We start from the raw sequence: 18171 nt of genomic DNA, 5'->3' as shown, positions 1-18171 counted from the left end.
ACATATATTTTAATCTAAAATTTGAACATATTATAAATCAACTTCAATAACAAGAATTTGCCCGTTATCCAAAACACAGGCTAAATTATTTGGTAAATTAGTTGACCAAGATACATTGTTAACTTCATCCTCAAGTTTTATTTCATCTTCCATCTTTAAAATTTCATTTTGTTTATCAAAAGAAAGTATCCTTAATTTTCTATCACCACCACCAATGGCAATTAAATTAGTTACCTTATTCCATGCAACAGAATATAAAGGCCATTTACAGTTAGGTATTTCATACTCAATAATTTCCTCTAATTTAGTATCACTCAAGGTGGCTCCATTAATTTTTTTAAAAATTTTAACCTTACCATCTGCACCAGATGATATAAGATACCTGCCATCAGAATCAAAATCAACACTCCACACTGTTGATGAGTGAGCATTTGGAATTCTTTGTGATGTGACAAATTCTTCTCCATCAAATGTATAAAGATTTATTGAATTATCGTATGATGAAGATATTAAAATCTTAAAAATTTATACAAAATAATAACTTTTTAAAATAAATAAAACATACATCATCTGTTGGATCCCATACTACACATTTAATATCACCAGAATGTGATTGAAGTATTGATAGTACTTCTAAATCATCATCTTCATCAACTATCAAAAAATAAATAATATTAAAATTTATGATTACCTTTCCATATCCAAAGACTTTTATCTCTCGAACATGTAGCAATAAATTTTCCTGAAGATGAATATTGACAACATTTTATCTCAGATTCATGACCTTCTAATTTATGAAGTTCAGAAAAAGTATTATATTCTTTTTCATATATCATAACAGTAGCATCAAAACTAGCAGATGCCAAAAATCTTCCACATGGTGAAAAAGATAAACATCTTATTGTACGTAATTGGTCTCCAACAATTTTATCTGTTAATTTTAATTTGTTGTCTAAAAAATAAAATAAAAAAATATTTATATATGTAATTATAATTTTTATAAAAAATCAAATTATATTTAAAAAGTTACCTTCAAAATTCCAAATTTTTATTGTTTTATCAGCACCACATGTTACTAGTAAACTTCCATTTGGATACCATTTTACACACCATACTCGACAAAATGCTGCATCTTGATTGTGATAAGCTATAGAAATAATCTTTGATTTCATTTATGTATATATATATTTTTTTTAAATAAATAAAATGATAACAGAATTGGAAGTTTACCTTAAAAGTAGAAGTTTTATATTTAAAATATTATTGTCTTATCACGAAAATACATTTTGAGTAATGTACCACCTATAAACTACATGTAATTGTAAAACTTATTTCAAGATTTATCTCTAGTTATCAAATATATTATTGTTTTGATATACTTTTAAAAAATTAATTATAGATGTTATGAGTCCATTACAAAGTCGTTGTCTTCTTTTGTTAATGTAAATTGAAAGTAAATAAAGTTTGAAAAAAAAAACCATTTTTAATATACATAGTCTTTGAATGGAAGAATAAATTTTCTAACATACGTTTTTATATAAATTTTCAACAAAATTAAAACAAATCTTTACCAAAACTTGTTTTTTATTTAATATTTAGAAAGATTATGGCACCACACTCATATTTTAAAAATACAAAAATAAATGTTTGAATTTTTTCTTCATTTTTTAATTGAAAAAATCACTATATATAAAATTGAGTAAATATATAAAGAAGACTTCATTGGTAAAATTCTACCTAAATTGTAAAACACACTAATTTTCATACAAAAAATAAAATTAAATGGTTCTCTTTGTTTAAAAAATTTTATTTCTAAACATTTTTATTTATGGTAATTAGATTTTATTCATTATCAACAAACATCATATAATACTTACCGTTAATAATGTATACATACCTTAGTAATTTTAACTTTTTCACAAAACTTTTTTTTTCAATATTTATAGATTAACTCCCATATTTATTACTTTTTATCTTCTTTCATCAATAAATATTTCACCGAGTTCCTTTTAGATATATTTTTTTGAATAAAAATATTTTTTTTTTTTTAAAAATTCAATAGAATCTTTTTGTGTAAAAGAAAGATCCAAAAACTTTCAACTTAAAAAAACAGTAATTTACATTATTACTCTTGAAAATGAGATGCATCAAAAATTGCTTTCTAAAATCGTTTAGACATAAACTTTATGCCGCAGAAAACCGTTTAGATATTGTAGATCAAAAATATTTATGATTTTATTTTTATACTTTTTCAAAATGTGTATGCATACTTCCAAAAACCAACTGTAGTAATCAAGATGAGAGCAGTATTTTAAATGTAATTAGTCTGTGCTATATCACCTAACTTTTATGTTATTTGTGATAAATTAAGTTACAAAAAATATTGTGAAAATGTTTTTATAAAAATCTTCTATTATATTTTGTTACTAGAAACAAAATATTTAAATTTTTCAAATAATTAAATTTTTTTTAAAATTATTATAATATAAGATGCTTTTTTGATAAGAGTTTATTATCATCGTACTACATACTTTGATCTCTTTGAAATCACTAATATTATAAACTTTTAGATGTCATTTTCATGTCGCAAGTGTTGTAAACCTTATACTGAACCTGGAAGTGATCATGCTCTCTATACTACTAACTGTGGGCATTTAATTGGTCATTCCTGTTTACTGGAATTAATAAATAAATCTACTAATGAAAGAAATCAGTTCAGTTGCCATGAATGTTCTAGAATGTTAAAAAGAGTCGATTGCCATCCTGTTTATAATATACCTGATGAAGCAAGTACTAAATATTTATGTATTTAGTTATAATATTTTTTTCAGATTTATAAATTAGCATTAGATAGTTTTAAATTAAAAAGAGATTTAAATGATGAGTATGTTAAAAAACAATATTTAATGGGAAATTTGCAACGAAAACCAATAATTTTAAAAAAATGGAATATATATTTTGAAGGATCTTTACAAACATATGATATTTTTAATGAATATATTGTAACTACTTTCTATCGTTCAAAAGTACATGAAAATAGTCAGTCACTACGAATAATTGATATGAGAAATGGATTATGTTGTTATTCAAAAATAATTAATTCCAATTATTGTGCCACTGTTGCAATAAACAAATATCGAGAGAATGTTTTAGAATTTTGTGTTGGTTATTTTGATGGAACTGTAAAAATTTTTATTTGTAATATAAAAGGATCAAATTTTCGTATTAATCATGGTGAATCTTTTCATGAAAGTGCACCAATTCAGTCTATTTGTTATTTGAATAAGAATAAAATTGTATACTCGACTGTTGGGGGAAACTTAATTGTTGTTGGTACAACTAAACGATCTAAAAAATGTGACTTATTTGAAAATAGTTTCATTGAAAAATGTACTGTCAGAGATCTTCAAACGTTGACAGATGATGCTTTCTTAGGTTTAGCTAACAATAAAATTTATGTTTTTTCAAAAAACCAGGGTCCATACATTATTATTGAGGATAATGAAAATGAAATTATCAATTATACTGTGGATCCTCTAACTAATCTGCTCATTCTACTTTGTCGGAAAAAATTTAAAGGCAAAAAATTAGGTAAATCACTACCTTCGTATATTTTATATGAGATAAATGAGACAATTTTGGAAATTGGTAGTAAAAAGGAGAGAGTTTACCATACTTCTAAAATTAAAACTATAAAATGTGAAGAAGACCAATTTAAAATTATTTTCAACCCAGGAGTTTTTTCTATGGAAGAAGGAAGGAGGTCTTCATTGCATTCATTTATACCAAATGTAAAAAATGAATCATTAAATATTCATTATCTATTTTCCGATGAAGTTTCTACAGAACAGGGAACTTTTGAAAATTTAGACTCTTGTATTTCTGTTGAATGTATTAAAAAACCACAAATGTTTCTACCAAATATTTATAAAAAGAGAATGGTCGTAGTATTTCAAGAGAAACTTGATGTAATTGATTTCTACTATCCTATTTTTGATGAATAAAAGGAAAAGTTGTGAATCTTCTACAAAATTGTTTTGTTAGGTGAACTATAGTATTTTATTTGTACATGTTTTATTTTGATTATATAATAATAAATTCTTTAATAGCACATTAATCTTATATTTTTTATAAGAACTTCTACACAAACTATTATTTTTACATTAAAGTAAATATGAAACTTAATTTTTGAAAATATATAACTTGGTGCCAATTAAAACTATATTCCAAAATGGACTAGAAAAATGATTAATATTGTTGATGTGAAAAAAATTACTGTCTCGACAGTAACCGTTTCGTATAAAGACGTTTCACACGACAATGAAATAAAAAATTGTGTTTTTTAATTTTAATCTTTGTTTTTTTTACTTTAATTCATAGAAATTTATTACTTTCCACAAAAGACTATTTTGATAATGTCTAAAGTTATGTGTAAGTTCTATTAGCATTTGATAACTATCAGTAACAAAAAGATATTATATCATTAAAATTTTTTCAAAGAATTTTTACAAAACAAAAAAATTAAAAATATTTATTTCACATTTTATTTGTAAAATTGTTTAATTTATTCAAATTTTATAAATTTTGTTTCCATTTTGAAAAGGACTAAAACATTCTACCAAGATCATTTCATTTTATATTATTACTATCTACTATTTTTTCAGACTTTTACAGATATTTGATTCTAAAAAAATTCCGTAATTTATTTTTACAGGTTAGTCATTCTTTAAAATAATTTTTAATTTTTATTATAGTACTACTTTGTGGTATTTTTTCCATTTGTAAAAATGTCCTTTGTATGTTTTATTTGTTCTGAACCATTTACAAGTCCAGGAACAAAACATTCTTTATATGCAACTAATTGTGGTCATTTAATTGGCTTATCATGCATGGAAAAATGGAAATCAACTTTATCTATTAATAATTTTAAATGCCCTTATTGTTTTAATAAGATGTCAAAAGGAGATTATCATATTATTTATGATATACCAAATGAGGTAAATAATTCTTTAGTAAAAAGTTTGTGTATTTAGACATTATAGATTTTTGATCCTAAGAATGATGGATCTGTAACGACATTAATTGGTACCAATAAAGTTACAGAACAGTATCTTTCAAAAAGATTTAAACAAGTACCTATATTTTTAAAAATGTTAAATGAAAGTATTGATGGAAATGTTGAATTATTCGATGCTCATTATGGATATATATTAATTGTTGGTGTGACTTTACCGAAAAAAAAAAATAGTCAATTTGTAGGAATTCTATCTTCTCATTCAGGAAGAAAATATTTTGCAAGATTGTATGAGCAATCACCACTTACTACGGTAGTTTTTAATAAATATCGAAAAGATGTTATTGAATTTAGCATTGGATTCAAATCTGGATATCTTCAAATTATTAAATGCTCATTAGATTTATCTGAGGTTATTTCTAATATTGGATATTATTGTGATCGTGGAAGTATTTTGTCAATATCTTTTATAGGAAAAGATCAAATTGCTTATTCTGTGGAAAAACATGGTATTATGGTTTCTAAAACAAATGTATTTGAAGATATTAATTGGGCAAATCTTAAAGATTCTGAAAGATCTTTTGTTACTGATCTTCAAAAATTTACGGATAATATTTTATTAGGTATAGCCAATAATTCTATTTATGTCTTTGAGAAGTATGAAAATTCATATGTACTTTATCATGATGTTGATAAAGAAATTATTGGTTTTACAGTTGATTTATCTACAAATATGCTTGTAGTTTTCTGTGATGAAGATGAAATTTTTGAAGGAAAAAGAATTAGGTCTCATTTCTATGTATTATGTAAAATTAAAGAAGTTATGTCTATACGAGGTAAACGTTTAACGAGAAAGAAATATGATACTTCTGTAATTAAAATTATAAAAATTAATAATAATTATTTGGAAGTATTTGAAAATATAGAAGTTATTTTTATCAAAGGTGATGGAAGGTTTGGAATATATTCATTTTTACCCAATATTAAAAATAACGTACTTGAAGCTATAAATATACAAAATGGAATAAAATGTTTGTCAGTGGAAGAACTTGAAGATTCAAGTAAATGTCGTGGAGTTCTTTGTATTAATGAACCAATTATGTTATCACCGACATTTTTTAAAGCAAACATTGCCGTGATATTTGCTGATAAATTAGTTGTACTTGATTTTTATTGCCCTTTTACGGATGGTTAATTTTTTTAATTTGATTTTTTTTAAATGTATTTTTATTGTAAATAATTTATTAATGAATGGAATAACATTTTGATGTTTAGTAATTTCATGTTATTTGTTTATATATAAGTTTTATCACAAATTAATTTTAAAAAAAATTGACAAGTACTATACAAAAGTTTTCAAACACACAAATTTTTCAAAGTTGACTCACTTTAAAAATGAATTATTTTTCTTATATTAAAAAAAGAAAAATATCATTAAAGATTTGAATTCATCCTTTTAACTATTCTAGTAGAATTCTTACAACGACTATCTGTTATTACAATACTCATCGTTTTGTCATTTTAATTTTTTTTAAATTATAACTCATCATTAACCGTAACTATATATATATAATGATAAGAAAAAGTTTTTCTCCTTTGGCTTATTTGGATTCATTTAATGATCCTGAAATAACAAGTTTATTATTGACTGTAAATAGATTAAAAACATTTAAAGAATGGCCTTTTGATAATATTAGTTCTGCAAAATGTACTTCTATTGAGGTAAATACATATTGTTTTTTATTTTTTTTCCATTGTTACTTTACAGCTAGCCATAGCAGGATTTTACATGACAAGTAATGAAGAAAATGCTCCATTAGCAAAATGCATATGTTGTTTGAAAGAATTAACATGGGAGGAAGATGATATTCCATTACATGAACATTTAAGAAAAATGCCTCATTGTCGACTTGCTGAAATCATTTCAGAAAAAAAAGAAAAAGATATGACTATTAGGGATATACTTAGCATATTAACTATGAGGGATATTACAATAATTGTAAATAGTCAAATAGATGAAGATATTTCCATAATTAATTCAGCTATGAAGTATAATGATGATTTTGTTGTCAGGACACTTAAAAACTTTTAACTGTGAAGAAAAAAATTACTAAAAACAAATATTAATGAATTGTAAATATTTTTTATTTTAATGTAAAAATAAATTTTTATTCTGGTATGCTTTCTAATTAACTGTGAATAAATTATTAAAAATATTTTTTTTATATAAAATCTGGAGAAATTTCAGTTTCAAAGTTTTATTTTAAATAGACAGTTAAAAGAATTTCTTAAGAATGATGAGGAAGTTATAATAAATATATTATAAAAAATTTTATTTACCATTGACAATGAATGGAACTTTTTATTATATTCAAAAATTTATAGAAAATAGACACATTCATGATAAATGTGTAACTGTAAAAATTATATAGTAATATTTTTCAAAATACAACCACTATTTTTGAAAATGTTAAACTACAAAGTTGTTTTTTTTTTTTAATTAAGAAAAGATAAAAAGTAAAGAAACAATTTTTTTTTGATAAGACTTACAAAAGTAATGATTGTTTTATGTTAAGAAAGATTAATACATTTAATAATAGTAATAATGATATATTTTGACACAAGATAAAATAAAATATAAGTAGAGGCCAATGATAATAATGTTGGAACTCGTAAAAAGGAAATATTACAAACAGATAAGAATGGCATTAAAAATAACTTAATTCCCGCACTCATATATTTTCATAAATTATATATATATATTTATCTTTTTCTTAATTATGAAATATTAGACATCGTTTATCGATATTTCTAATTGTATTTTTACAATTTTTTTACATACAATGAATATATTAATTGTAAAAAAACTTTTATTATATATCTTATAACTTTTTTTCACTATAAATTATTAATTTTATTATTATAATTAATAAATGAAATATGGACATTAATTGCCGCTTATGTCAATATATTACATTGAAATTAAAAAGTAGCAGTATGCTCATATGAATTATATTACCAAAACATTCGTCACATCCCTTAAAATATTTCCCTAGTTTATTATTTATTATTTCTTAATTTTTAATAATTTTTTTTTTGCTTCTTATATATATTTTTAATATTGAGTATTATTTTTTATATAAAAATTTTTTTTCCAGTAATTATTAAATATTACAATAAACTATGGATAATCCAAAACATATATCATTTGTTAAATTTATGGAGTATGATTTTGTTAGAAAATGTCTATATAAAAATGTTCACTTATTAACTGATATTGAAAATCTTGCAAAATCAACTAATGAATTACAATATTTTTTTGAAAATGATAAAATTAAAAAAGATATAATGTGGTTAAAGGATGATCAATATTTATCAGTTAATGTTGAAGAAGAGTTAATGCAAATCTCTGATATACCAATTTTAGAAAAAATTACCTTTCAAAAAGATACAAAATCATCTGAATTGTTAAGTACAGCAAGTCAATATCATGGAGAAATTATTTTATATAAAAATCAATTAACATTTGATGTAAATTTTAATGTTACTGAAATAACATATGAAGAACGTACAAAAATTGTTGAAAAATTTATTGAAGAATTAAATTTAAATGATCAATTACGAAAAGATGCAACAACATTAAAATTTATAAATTCTTGTAATCAAAACAGTTCAATGATACTACAAGCTTTAAGTCTTATGAATCATAGTAACATAAAGCGTATTGAAATTCCAACAAACACTTTATTGAATGATCAATATATATGTCGTAAAAAATTTCCTTTAAAAAAAATTTTTCAAGGTTTTCCTAATCTTCATGAAGTTTCTCTTTATGTCCCAAATCACAAATGTAACTATATTGATGTAATAGATGAAGAAAATGTTATAGCATATATTATAAAAAATTTATCAAGAAAAAAAAATGCTACATTAATATTTAATAATATAGATCCATGTAATTATTCAATGACTAAAAGTATTGAAACAATTTATAAATTTTCTGGTCAATATAATGTTGAGATAAAAGTTGAGTTAAATTCAAGTTTTTCTGATTACTACAGTATATCTGAAGTTTTTTTTCATCCAATAGAATTATGGTATTCAATAAATAAGATAGTGATCTCAGATTCACACATTATAAGTGGTCCAAAACGTTATATAAAATCAATGATATATTTGAAGTTTTTTGTAACTTTAGAAAAGTTAATGCTATCATTTAATAATTTTGACATTAAACAAGGTATTTTCCCTGTTTATAAATTGTATCCTGAAGTTTTCTCCCTAAAACACTTTAATCAATTGAAAAAAATTACATTATATTTTTCTCTATCTTCTTGTGATGGATATGATAAAATGGTAAAGTTATTTCAAAACAATTTAATATTTTTAGGATCATTAATGCCTAATACTATTGAAGAGTTAGAGATAATTAATGGTTATGAATTATCAACAGAAGTAACTGAAGTATTACATAAAAATATGCCAAATATTAAAGTACTATATACTAATGATGTAACATTCAAAGATAATGATTGTCTATGTTCATTTAAAAATTTAAAATTTTTTATATCAAAAGGATGTCCTTTTATTAAAGTTCCAAAGACTGTAGAACTTGTTGTTGTTGGACATAGATATTTTCATGTTAGTAGGAGAAAACAAAGTCCTTGTCAAAAAATCATAAAACATTATTCTGAAAGATTTTCAAAATATTTGTATGATATTACAGGTAAATATATATTCTTCAATGATATTACCAAATGGAGTCAATACAAGTTTATGATTCAAAATATTTTCTATTAATTATCTTTATTAAAAAGTTATTAAATTTCTTATCAAAATTTTATTTAATCTTATTACAATAGTTTCTTTGAAATGTATACTCTGAAAATTATAACTTTCTCTTTTTAATAAAAAAAATTGTGAATATTTATTATATCATAAATAATGTTTTTTTCAATATTGATCAAAAAGTTATATTTATGAAGACAACTTTCTTTTTGAATTTTATTATAATATTACACTTATTTGATAGCCCTTGAAAAGATATAAATTTTGAATACAATCAGAAAATGTATAGAAAATGAAACTTCAGAAGTTATGAGTAATCAAAGTTAGAGACAAAAGTTGGAAATATTTTTTGAAACCATCTTTTAATCAAAACTGAAAACTTTTTAATTATTTCATTTTTTATATAAATAGATTTAATGTTTAATCAGTTAAATAATTTAGAAAAAAAAATGTTTTTTTTAAAACTGATCTTACTTTTTTAATAAAATAAGTAAATAATAATCTTTAATTTTTTTTACAAATTATATATTGATTATTAATATAAAAAAAGATATCTACAAATTATCTTTAATAATAAAAGTAATTTATTTTGTTACAGATTAATATTTTTAAAGTATTTTATAATTTTAATTTTTTTGTTTTAAAAACATCCAAGTTAAATTATTAATTATATGAATATTATATCTATCTAGTTGATGTTATCACAACTTTATCAAATATAAATGAATATAAAAATAAGATCAATAACAAATATAATTTCTACATATAATATTACTAACTTTATTTTATTATTGAAATTAAAATAGTTGTTTTACTTGTGATATTCATAGTAATTTTAGAAATATTTAAAAAATGAAACTAATTTATATTTTGTTTTTTATAATTTTTATGAAAACTTTAAATATTTCTGGATTTGTATGTTCAATATGTAATAAAATTATATGTAATCAGAGGGAATGTAACACAAAATGTAAAAAAGAAAATATTAATATGATTGGTGAATGTGTTAAGAGGGATAAATTTATTGGAAGATTATATTTTGAAGGTGAATGTATTTGTAAACATTCTATTGAATAATTTCCAGATAACTTCAAAAGAAATAGTAGTATGAAGTTTATTATTATAAATATTTTATATGTTTATTATTTTTATTTAAATTTTTATACAATTAATAAAATAAATTTTTGTTGATAGAATTGTTTTATTTTATAATCAAATTCAAACTATTTTTAACACATTATAGAATAGTGTTATAATGTTAACAACTAAATATTATAAATTAGATTTGATAACGAAAGTTAATTTATTCACTTTAAAAAGATAATATTTTATAACGAAAATTTATATTAATAAACATTGTTATAATTATAAGTATAAAAATAAATTTTATTTTTAAATGAAGATATAATTTTTAAATGTATTTATCACTAAAATAATCATAGTTGAATAAATAAACATAAATGTGAATTTAAACTTGAACATGATATATAAACTATTGAAATATATTATGTCTATTATTAAAAAAATTAATTTTTCTTTATTAAAAATTATAATTTTATTGCATGCTAAAAGAATTACATCACAATATGTATGTTTAATAAAGTATTCATGAATTATTAATAATAAAAAAAACAAAAAAAATCATTAATCTGAAACTATATTGTATAATAAATTATTTTCTTTTCAAAAATGTCATTCTCAAATCAAATATAAGTTAAAAGAAAATGGATTAAAAATAAATTATTGTTACATACTATTAGAAAACTTATTAAAATTTTCATTTAACACAAAATTTATGAATTCATAGTTTTTTAAAAGCACAAAATTATTTCATAATAATAATTTTCATATATTAAAAAAAAAGTAATAATAGTTATTTAAAAATTAATATAATTGTTTTTATTTGTATATATATATAAAAGAAAAATATCACACAAAAAAAAACATATATATTTAAATTAACATATTTAATCATAAAATAAAAGAAATTTCTAATATTATTTAAAAAAATTATTTATTTCAACAAAATTTTACATTTCTAGGATAACTTTTAAAGTAAATATTTTTTTTTAATGTAAAAATAATTTATATATTGTTTATGTTTCATAAAAAACATTTCTAACTATAATAAATTTCTCATAAAATAACATCTCTGTATTATAAAAATTTTTTTACATCTATACCTTCCTTTTTTTTTTACCAAACTTTTTATTTTGCCTTACATTTATTTTCATCATTTTCTTTTTTTTTTTTTTCGTTGAAGGAATATTATTAAATACAAAAGACCATCATAACATTAATATAAATTATTTTATCTATTTTTATCACTTTCCGTTGAAGTTGTATTCTTCTATTCAATAATTTGTTGTATTTTTGAATATTTATCTAGTATTAATAAATAGAGAAATAAGCTATATTAAAATTTTTATAGAAAATTGTTATCATTTGACACATTTTTATCACATTTAAAATCATAAATTTTTTTGTATATTTTAATTTTTTAGCTATTAATAATAATAATTGTAGATTGTTAATTATTTAATTTTGTTTAAATTTATTATATCTAAATATGGATGTTTCTGATGAAAGAATAAATTTCAATGATCAATGTTCACCATCAGAGGTAGAAGATAACAATGAATCTTATAATTTAAATGGAGAAATTTCTTCTACATTTTCAGTAATAAACAATGAAATTTATAATGATCATTATGTTAATCATATGTATACCAATTTACCAGAAGATGATTTTATAGTTAATTCTTTTGAAAATTTTGAAGAAGGTTCATTATTTAATTGTCATTCCTTCTTCTCTAATTCAAATACCTTGTCTGATTCTGGTGTATGTTCCCCATCTATGGATATCAATTTAATTCCCCTACCAATAGAGTATGAAGAAAAAAATTTACCTTATTATTTAAATCAACCAAATATAGAAATTTTATCATCAAATAATATTTCTACCCTATACGACACCCCAAAAAATGATGATGATAAAAATTATGATAATCATCGAAATGTTACAATTAAATTAAATAAGAGTAAAAAAAATAGAAATGTGGGTAGTAATTTAAAAAAAAATGTTGAAATAATTGATACAACTTCTGAAAGTCATATATTTGCCTTAGGTAAAGGAAATAAAAGAATTAATAAATTAAAAAATGGTAGGTTTTTTTTTTGTTTTATTTAAAAGTTTATTTTTAAAAATATTTCATATAATAATTATTATATTATTTCTAGAAAGCAGAAAATGTATTGACTATAGTGAAGAAAATATTGAAGATGCAAAAAAGTTACCTATATTGTCAAATTTAAGTAATCACAGAAATGGTAGTAGTAGTAAATTTCCTCCCCTTATATTAACAGAAGAGGAAAAAAAACTTTGTTTAAAGGAAGGTGTTCATTTTCCTGAGTATTATCCTTTAACAAAAAATGAAGAAAAAGAGTTAAAAAGAATTAGGAGAAAAATAAGAAATAAAAAATCAGCTCAAGAAAGTAGAAAAAGGAAACAGGTTTGTTTAAAATTAATTTTAAAAATTATAATTTTATAATTTATTATTTTTTTTTTAGGATTATATAAAAGCATTAGAGGAAAAAGTTTGTAAATGTGAGTATGAGAACAAACATTTAAAGTACAGACTTGAATGTTCAAGTAATGAAAATAAAAATATAATAGTTCAATTACGTAAACTTCAATCAGAAATAAATAAAGATACTATAGATGGTAGTAATTTATCTACTTCTTTAGTTATTACATTTCTCTCAGTTTACTTTCTTGTAAATCATTTTTTCTTATCATTATCAAAAAATAGTAAAATCAGTCAGAATGGTAATATATGTGAGCAAATACATTTTACAGGTAGCAAACTATTTTTAGGGTCTGTATTGAATAATAATGTTAGATTCTCTCAACCTTTAGTTGATTTTGACTATCCCAGTCCAAGTAAAAAGTTTTGTTTAAAATTAGAATCTTGATTAATGATAATTGACATTTGTCAATCATTCTATAAAAAATTAGATTTTTTTAATTTTATTATTTATAATTGTTTATAAAAAGAAATTATGTTAATGTTATAATAAATAAAATAATACCTAAGTAGTTATTTAATCATTCAAAGATTTTTTTTTATGTCCACCAAAAAGTTGTATATTAAAATAAAATGATAAGACCTAATAAATATTTATCTTTATGACCAAACAAGAAAAATTTTTACTCATTTAAAGGATAACTGTATAAAAAATATGGTACATTCAGTATCAATTTTTCTTATCATAAGTAGTCATTTCCTATCCACTTTAATCTTTGACACATTTAATGCGATAAGAATAATGTGTATAAATATTATCAAAAATAAGAGAAGAAATATTTTTTAATCTAAAGTTTTTGAATTTGTTATAATTTATTTTTTCTAATAAATATTTAATTAAAAAAAGATGATTGTAGGAAGATGTGTTGTTGGTACAAAAACATCAAAGTATCATAATAAGATGTCACGAGAAAGGCTGAGTTATCAATTAAAAAATATAAATGATAAAAATAATTTATTAATTGTTGATTTGTCACGTAGTGGATTATTGTCATTACCTAATGAAATAAATAAGGTATCACATCAAATTAAACATCTTATTTTGGATGGTAATTATTTAAATGAGTATTCATTTAACAATCATTATTTTCCAAGATTAGAAAGTCTTTCATTAAACTCAAATAATGTAAGTGATTCATAGTTTATTAGTAAAAAATTTTTACAGATAAAAAATGTTGGTGTATTTCTTCAAATAATGAGAAGACAAACTCCTAACTTAACATTTATAAGTTTAATTGAAAATCCTGGTTGGCCACATCCAATAACATACCTCAAAAATATACATTTATACAAAAAATATTGCAAAATAATTATTAATTTCTTTCCAAAATTGTTATTTTTAGATTCTCTAAAAGTTTGTAAATAATATATTATAAAATTATATATAAATGTTTTTATTAAACTTTTTAGAAAAAATATATGATATAAAAATTTAATATTTAAGTTATAAATAATTTAATATTTCTAAAACTTTGGTTTTTTTCAATAAATAAAAATATGAAAGGTATTAAAAATAATAATACTTACAAAATCAATTACACAAAATTAAACTTTACATTGATTTTTATCTAATAACTGATAAAAAAAAATAAATTAAGTTTAAAATGGTATTTATTTATTTGATATAAATGGTCTACGTCGTTTAATGAACCTATTTCTTTTAACTTTTTCATCTTCATTTATATTTTTGTTAAAATTTCGTTCTTCTTTTATTTTATAATTATTGGTATTTGAAAATAAGGATGAATTTGAATAATCACCAATTTCTTCACTAATATCAGGTAAATGATCAAAGGGTTCTTTAAAAAAAGCTGAATGTGCATTTAAATAATATCCCTGAAAGATTGTTTCATATTTACAAATTTTCATTGCACGATAAACATGAAGCAATAATTTTGGAAAACGTGAGGTAAAATAATTTAAAAAACCATTTGGTAATTCACCTAGTGATTCTTTTACTTCATCTGGAAGTTCTCTATAATGATGTTTTTTATTTCTTATTGCTCTAAGTAAATCTCGAATTGAGTCATATTTATATGTTCTAAATTTCTTTAAATTTTCAGATACACATTTACTAATTAAATTTCGCCAATTACGTGAAACTACAGTGTAATTTTTTTCTTCCAATGCTTCAATAATACTACTTCCCTCTTTCTCAGCTTCAATTCTATCACTAACATCCATAAGAAATTGAAGTTTACGTTCATTAGACCAAAACATTGGATGATTTAATACTGAGATGGCTGATGGACGAAAGATAGATGATTTATGAATCATAGCTTCAATAAGATGTACAGCAATATCATCATTACTTATTAATTTTAAATTAAAATACCCATTTATAATATTATCTTGACGTTTGATTGTATTCCCAAATGGATGTTCACCATCTGATAAGACGTAATAATAAATACATCCTAGAGCAAAAATATCAACTGCTACAGTAACAGATAACTCATTGTTAAGTGTTTCTGGAGCCATCCAACCATCTGTACCTGCTAATCCAGAGACACGACTAATAGAATTACAATTAACTTTAAGTTTTTTACATAAACCAAAATCAGATATCACAACCCTTACATACCCAGTTTGAAAATTCTTTGATAACAAAATATTTTGCGGTTTTATATCACGATGAACTACATTTAAGTGATGAAGATGTCGAACACCTTCAGTTGCTTGATGAAGAATTTCTAAGTTATCCAAATATAATTTATCACGATATTCTTTGTTGTTGATATATGTATAAAGTGAACAATCACATAATTCTAAGGCAATGTATTTGAAAGATCTATCAGATTCTGAACAAAAATATCTAATAACATTATTATGAGAATCACTTTCACGAAGCATATCAATTTCTCTTGTTGTTATTTTAATTAACTCCGATAAAACTCTTTTAACAGCAACATCTCTTTTTTCAAAGATTCCTTTATAGACAACTGTTCCATCACCTCCTCTCCCAAGAATAATTTGTGGATTGTATTTTAATTTTCCTATAGAAAGATAACCATCAACAATTGAATTTTCATAAATTTCCAACTCATCAGATGTAGGTAATAAAGAAATATTTTCTAATTCGTTAGTATTAAAATCTGAATTATTTGAATTTTTTGTTGAATTTATTGAATATGAAATTTCAGTTTCATTAGATTTTTTCATAATCTTAAAAACTGATAATACCATAAAAATGATAATAAAAAGTATTGTCAAAACAATAATTGGAATAAAAATATACGCTTTTTTAATAAAAATATTATTTAAAAATTGTTCAAAAACTTCATTAAAATTTTCCAAATCACCCATCTTATATTCAATTAAATCAACTATCTTAAAATCATCTTTGAATCTTTGTAAAGCTTGTTTACGCTTAATTTTTTTTCCATTATTAAGATATGGAAGACGTTTAGTATCATGAAATATATATTTAGACTTTAAATTATCTAAAATAGGAGTTAATTCAGGTGCATAAATTTCTGGAACTTCGTAATAACCAACGTTTAACATATGAGAATTTTTATTAACATAATTAACACCAATATTATCAGTACCATTAAATCCAATCAATTTATCTTTTAATTCATTTATTATAATTTCTTTTTTGTCAAAAATTGGACTAATATATGTAGGAATAGCATACATTGCTTCATATGAACGACCAATATATAAAGATGCTTCATAATTATGATATCTAATTTCATTCATTGACATATCAGAAAAAATTGTATTGTATAATGCTGTGTACATATTTTTATCTGATATATTTGCCTTAAAAATATTTTATTATTATATTTTTATGAAATAAAAATATTTTTTTTTTATTTTAATATACTTTCAAAACTTTACCTTAATAAATGCTTCAAATGTTTTCGACCCGACAAATCGATTGGGAGCATAATGTAAGCCATCTTTTTTTAAATGAAAAGTATCAATTATTACACTAGGAAATTTCTTTTCCCATACTATTGTTTTTGAAACTGTATCTATACATAAAATTTTACCACTATTTGGTTTTGATAAATACATTAATAATGGTTTTTCATCTTCATCCATAGGAAAATATGAGGAATATTCATAATATGTTACATTCCATGAACTATCATTTGTTGCATTTTTCATTGTTAATTGATATTCAGTTCTTCCTATATGTATTAATTCTTCTTTATTTACAGGACATATATTATCATTTATAATATTAATTTCTTCATTTTGTAAACCATGTTCAAAATGAATACTTAACCAAACATCTTTTTTTGCTCCTAAATAATAATATTATAAGATATATTTTATTAATTTATACCTGTATAAAATATTCCATCATTTGTTTTAATGGGAGAAAATTGAACTAATTGTGGTATAGTAAAAGGTAATCTTTTTAATTTATTATCCGTATAAATAAATAAATTACCATCTTGTGGATTAGGTAAAATTAAAAAATTATTATTTATTTTTTTTGGTGTTTCTAATAATGGTTTATCTTTATATCTCCAAATTTCATTTCCAGTAAATGTATCAACACCTATTGTTATTCCATCAATTGTTGATATCAATGTAATAGGGTATGTGTCTTGTGATTTCTATAAAATATCAATATTTAAATGATACTCATTTAACAATAGCTTACAATATTACAGTCTAATATTTTATCATTTCCATTGGTAATTGAAATATAAAAAAAAAATATAAATATTAAGACAACTTTAAATTTCATTTGAAGTTTAAAAAAAAAGTTTCAATAAATTTTATTTCTACAATATAATAAAAAGAAATAGAAGCAATATA

The 18171-nt window shown here is 21.6% G+C and overlaps 7 protein-coding genes across 7 annotated transcripts; 5 read left to right on the top strand and 2 right to left on the bottom strand.

The window, feature by feature from the left end:
- Window positions 1-30: 30 nt before the first annotated feature.
- On the bottom strand, window positions 31-1172 carry SRAE_1000329400 (Probable cytosolic iron-sulfur protein assembly protein CIAO1; the record flags this gene model as incomplete). The annotated part of the gene is made up of 5 exons (XM_024650467.1): window positions 31-299; window positions 357-516; window positions 566-654; window positions 692-952; window positions 1031-1172. The coding sequence occupies 5 exons, from the start codon at window positions 1170-1172 to the stop codon at window positions 31-33; spliced, it is 921 nt and encodes a 306-aa protein (XP_024504242.1).
- Window positions 1173-2570: 1398 nt separating this feature from the next.
- Window positions 2571-4004, top strand: SRAE_1000329300 (Zinc finger, RING-type domain and Zinc finger, RING/FYVE/PHD-type domain and WD40-repeat-containing domain-containing protein; the record flags this gene model as incomplete). The annotated part of the gene is made up of 2 exons (XM_024650466.1): window positions 2571-2786; window positions 2832-4004. 2 exons carry the CDS (start codon window positions 2571-2573, stop codon window positions 4002-4004), a joined length of 1389 nt encoding a protein of 462 aa, XP_024504241.1.
- A 411-nt stretch (window positions 4005-4415) lies between these two features.
- Window positions 4416-6209, top strand: SRAE_1000329200 (Zinc finger, RING-type domain and Zinc finger, RING/FYVE/PHD-type domain-containing protein; the record flags this gene model as incomplete). Its single annotated transcript, XM_024650465.1, has 4 exons — window positions 4416-4431; window positions 4665-4714; window positions 4755-4997; window positions 5043-6209. 4 exons carry the CDS (start codon window positions 4416-4418, stop codon window positions 6207-6209), a joined length of 1476 nt encoding a protein of 491 aa, XP_024504240.1.
- Window positions 6210-6586: 377 nt separating this feature from the next.
- SRAE_1000329100 (Baculoviral inhibition of apoptosis protein repeat domain-containing protein) lies at window positions 6587-7106 on the top strand (the record flags this gene model as incomplete). Its single annotated transcript, XM_024650464.1, has 2 exons — window positions 6587-6736; window positions 6783-7106. The coding sequence occupies 2 exons, from the start codon at window positions 6587-6589 to the stop codon at window positions 7104-7106; spliced, it is 474 nt and encodes a 157-aa protein (XP_024504239.1).
- Window positions 7107-8197: 1091 nt separating this feature from the next.
- On the top strand, window positions 8198-9814 carry SRAE_1000329000 (Hypothetical protein; the record flags this gene model as incomplete). The annotated part of the gene is made up of 1 exon (XM_024650463.1): window positions 8198-9814. The coding sequence occupies one exon, from the start codon at window positions 8198-8200 to the stop codon at window positions 9812-9814; it is 1617 nt and encodes a 538-aa protein (XP_024504238.1).
- Window positions 9815-12371: 2557 nt separating this feature from the next.
- SRAE_1000328900 (Basic-leucine zipper domain and Transcription factor, Skn-1-like, DNA-binding domain-containing protein) lies at window positions 12372-14755 on the top strand (the record flags this gene model as incomplete). The annotated part of the gene is made up of 5 exons (XM_024650461.1): window positions 12372-12966; window positions 13043-13314; window positions 13373-13739; window positions 14247-14515; window positions 14555-14755. 5 exons carry the CDS (start codon window positions 12372-12374, stop codon window positions 14753-14755), a joined length of 1704 nt encoding a protein of 567 aa, XP_024504237.1.
- Window positions 14756-15000: 245 nt separating this feature from the next.
- Window positions 15001-18100, bottom strand: SRAE_1000328800 (Serine/threonine-protein kinase/endoribonuclease IRE1; the record flags this gene model as incomplete). The annotated part of the gene is made up of 4 exons (XM_024650460.1): window positions 15001-17157; window positions 17236-17648; window positions 17690-17966; window positions 18014-18100. The coding sequence occupies 4 exons, from the start codon at window positions 18098-18100 to the stop codon at window positions 15001-15003; spliced, it is 2934 nt and encodes a 977-aa protein (XP_024504236.1).
- Between the last annotated feature and the right edge of the window lie 71 nt (window positions 18101-18171).

Source organism: Strongyloides ratti (assembly GCF_001040885.1).
Source record: "Strongyloides ratti genome assembly S_ratti_ED321, chromosome : 1".
Classification (NCBI taxonomy): domain Eukaryota; kingdom Metazoa; phylum Nematoda; class Chromadorea; order Rhabditida; family Strongyloididae; genus Strongyloides; species Strongyloides ratti.
This window is presented reverse-complemented; position numbering and strand designations above follow the sequence as displayed.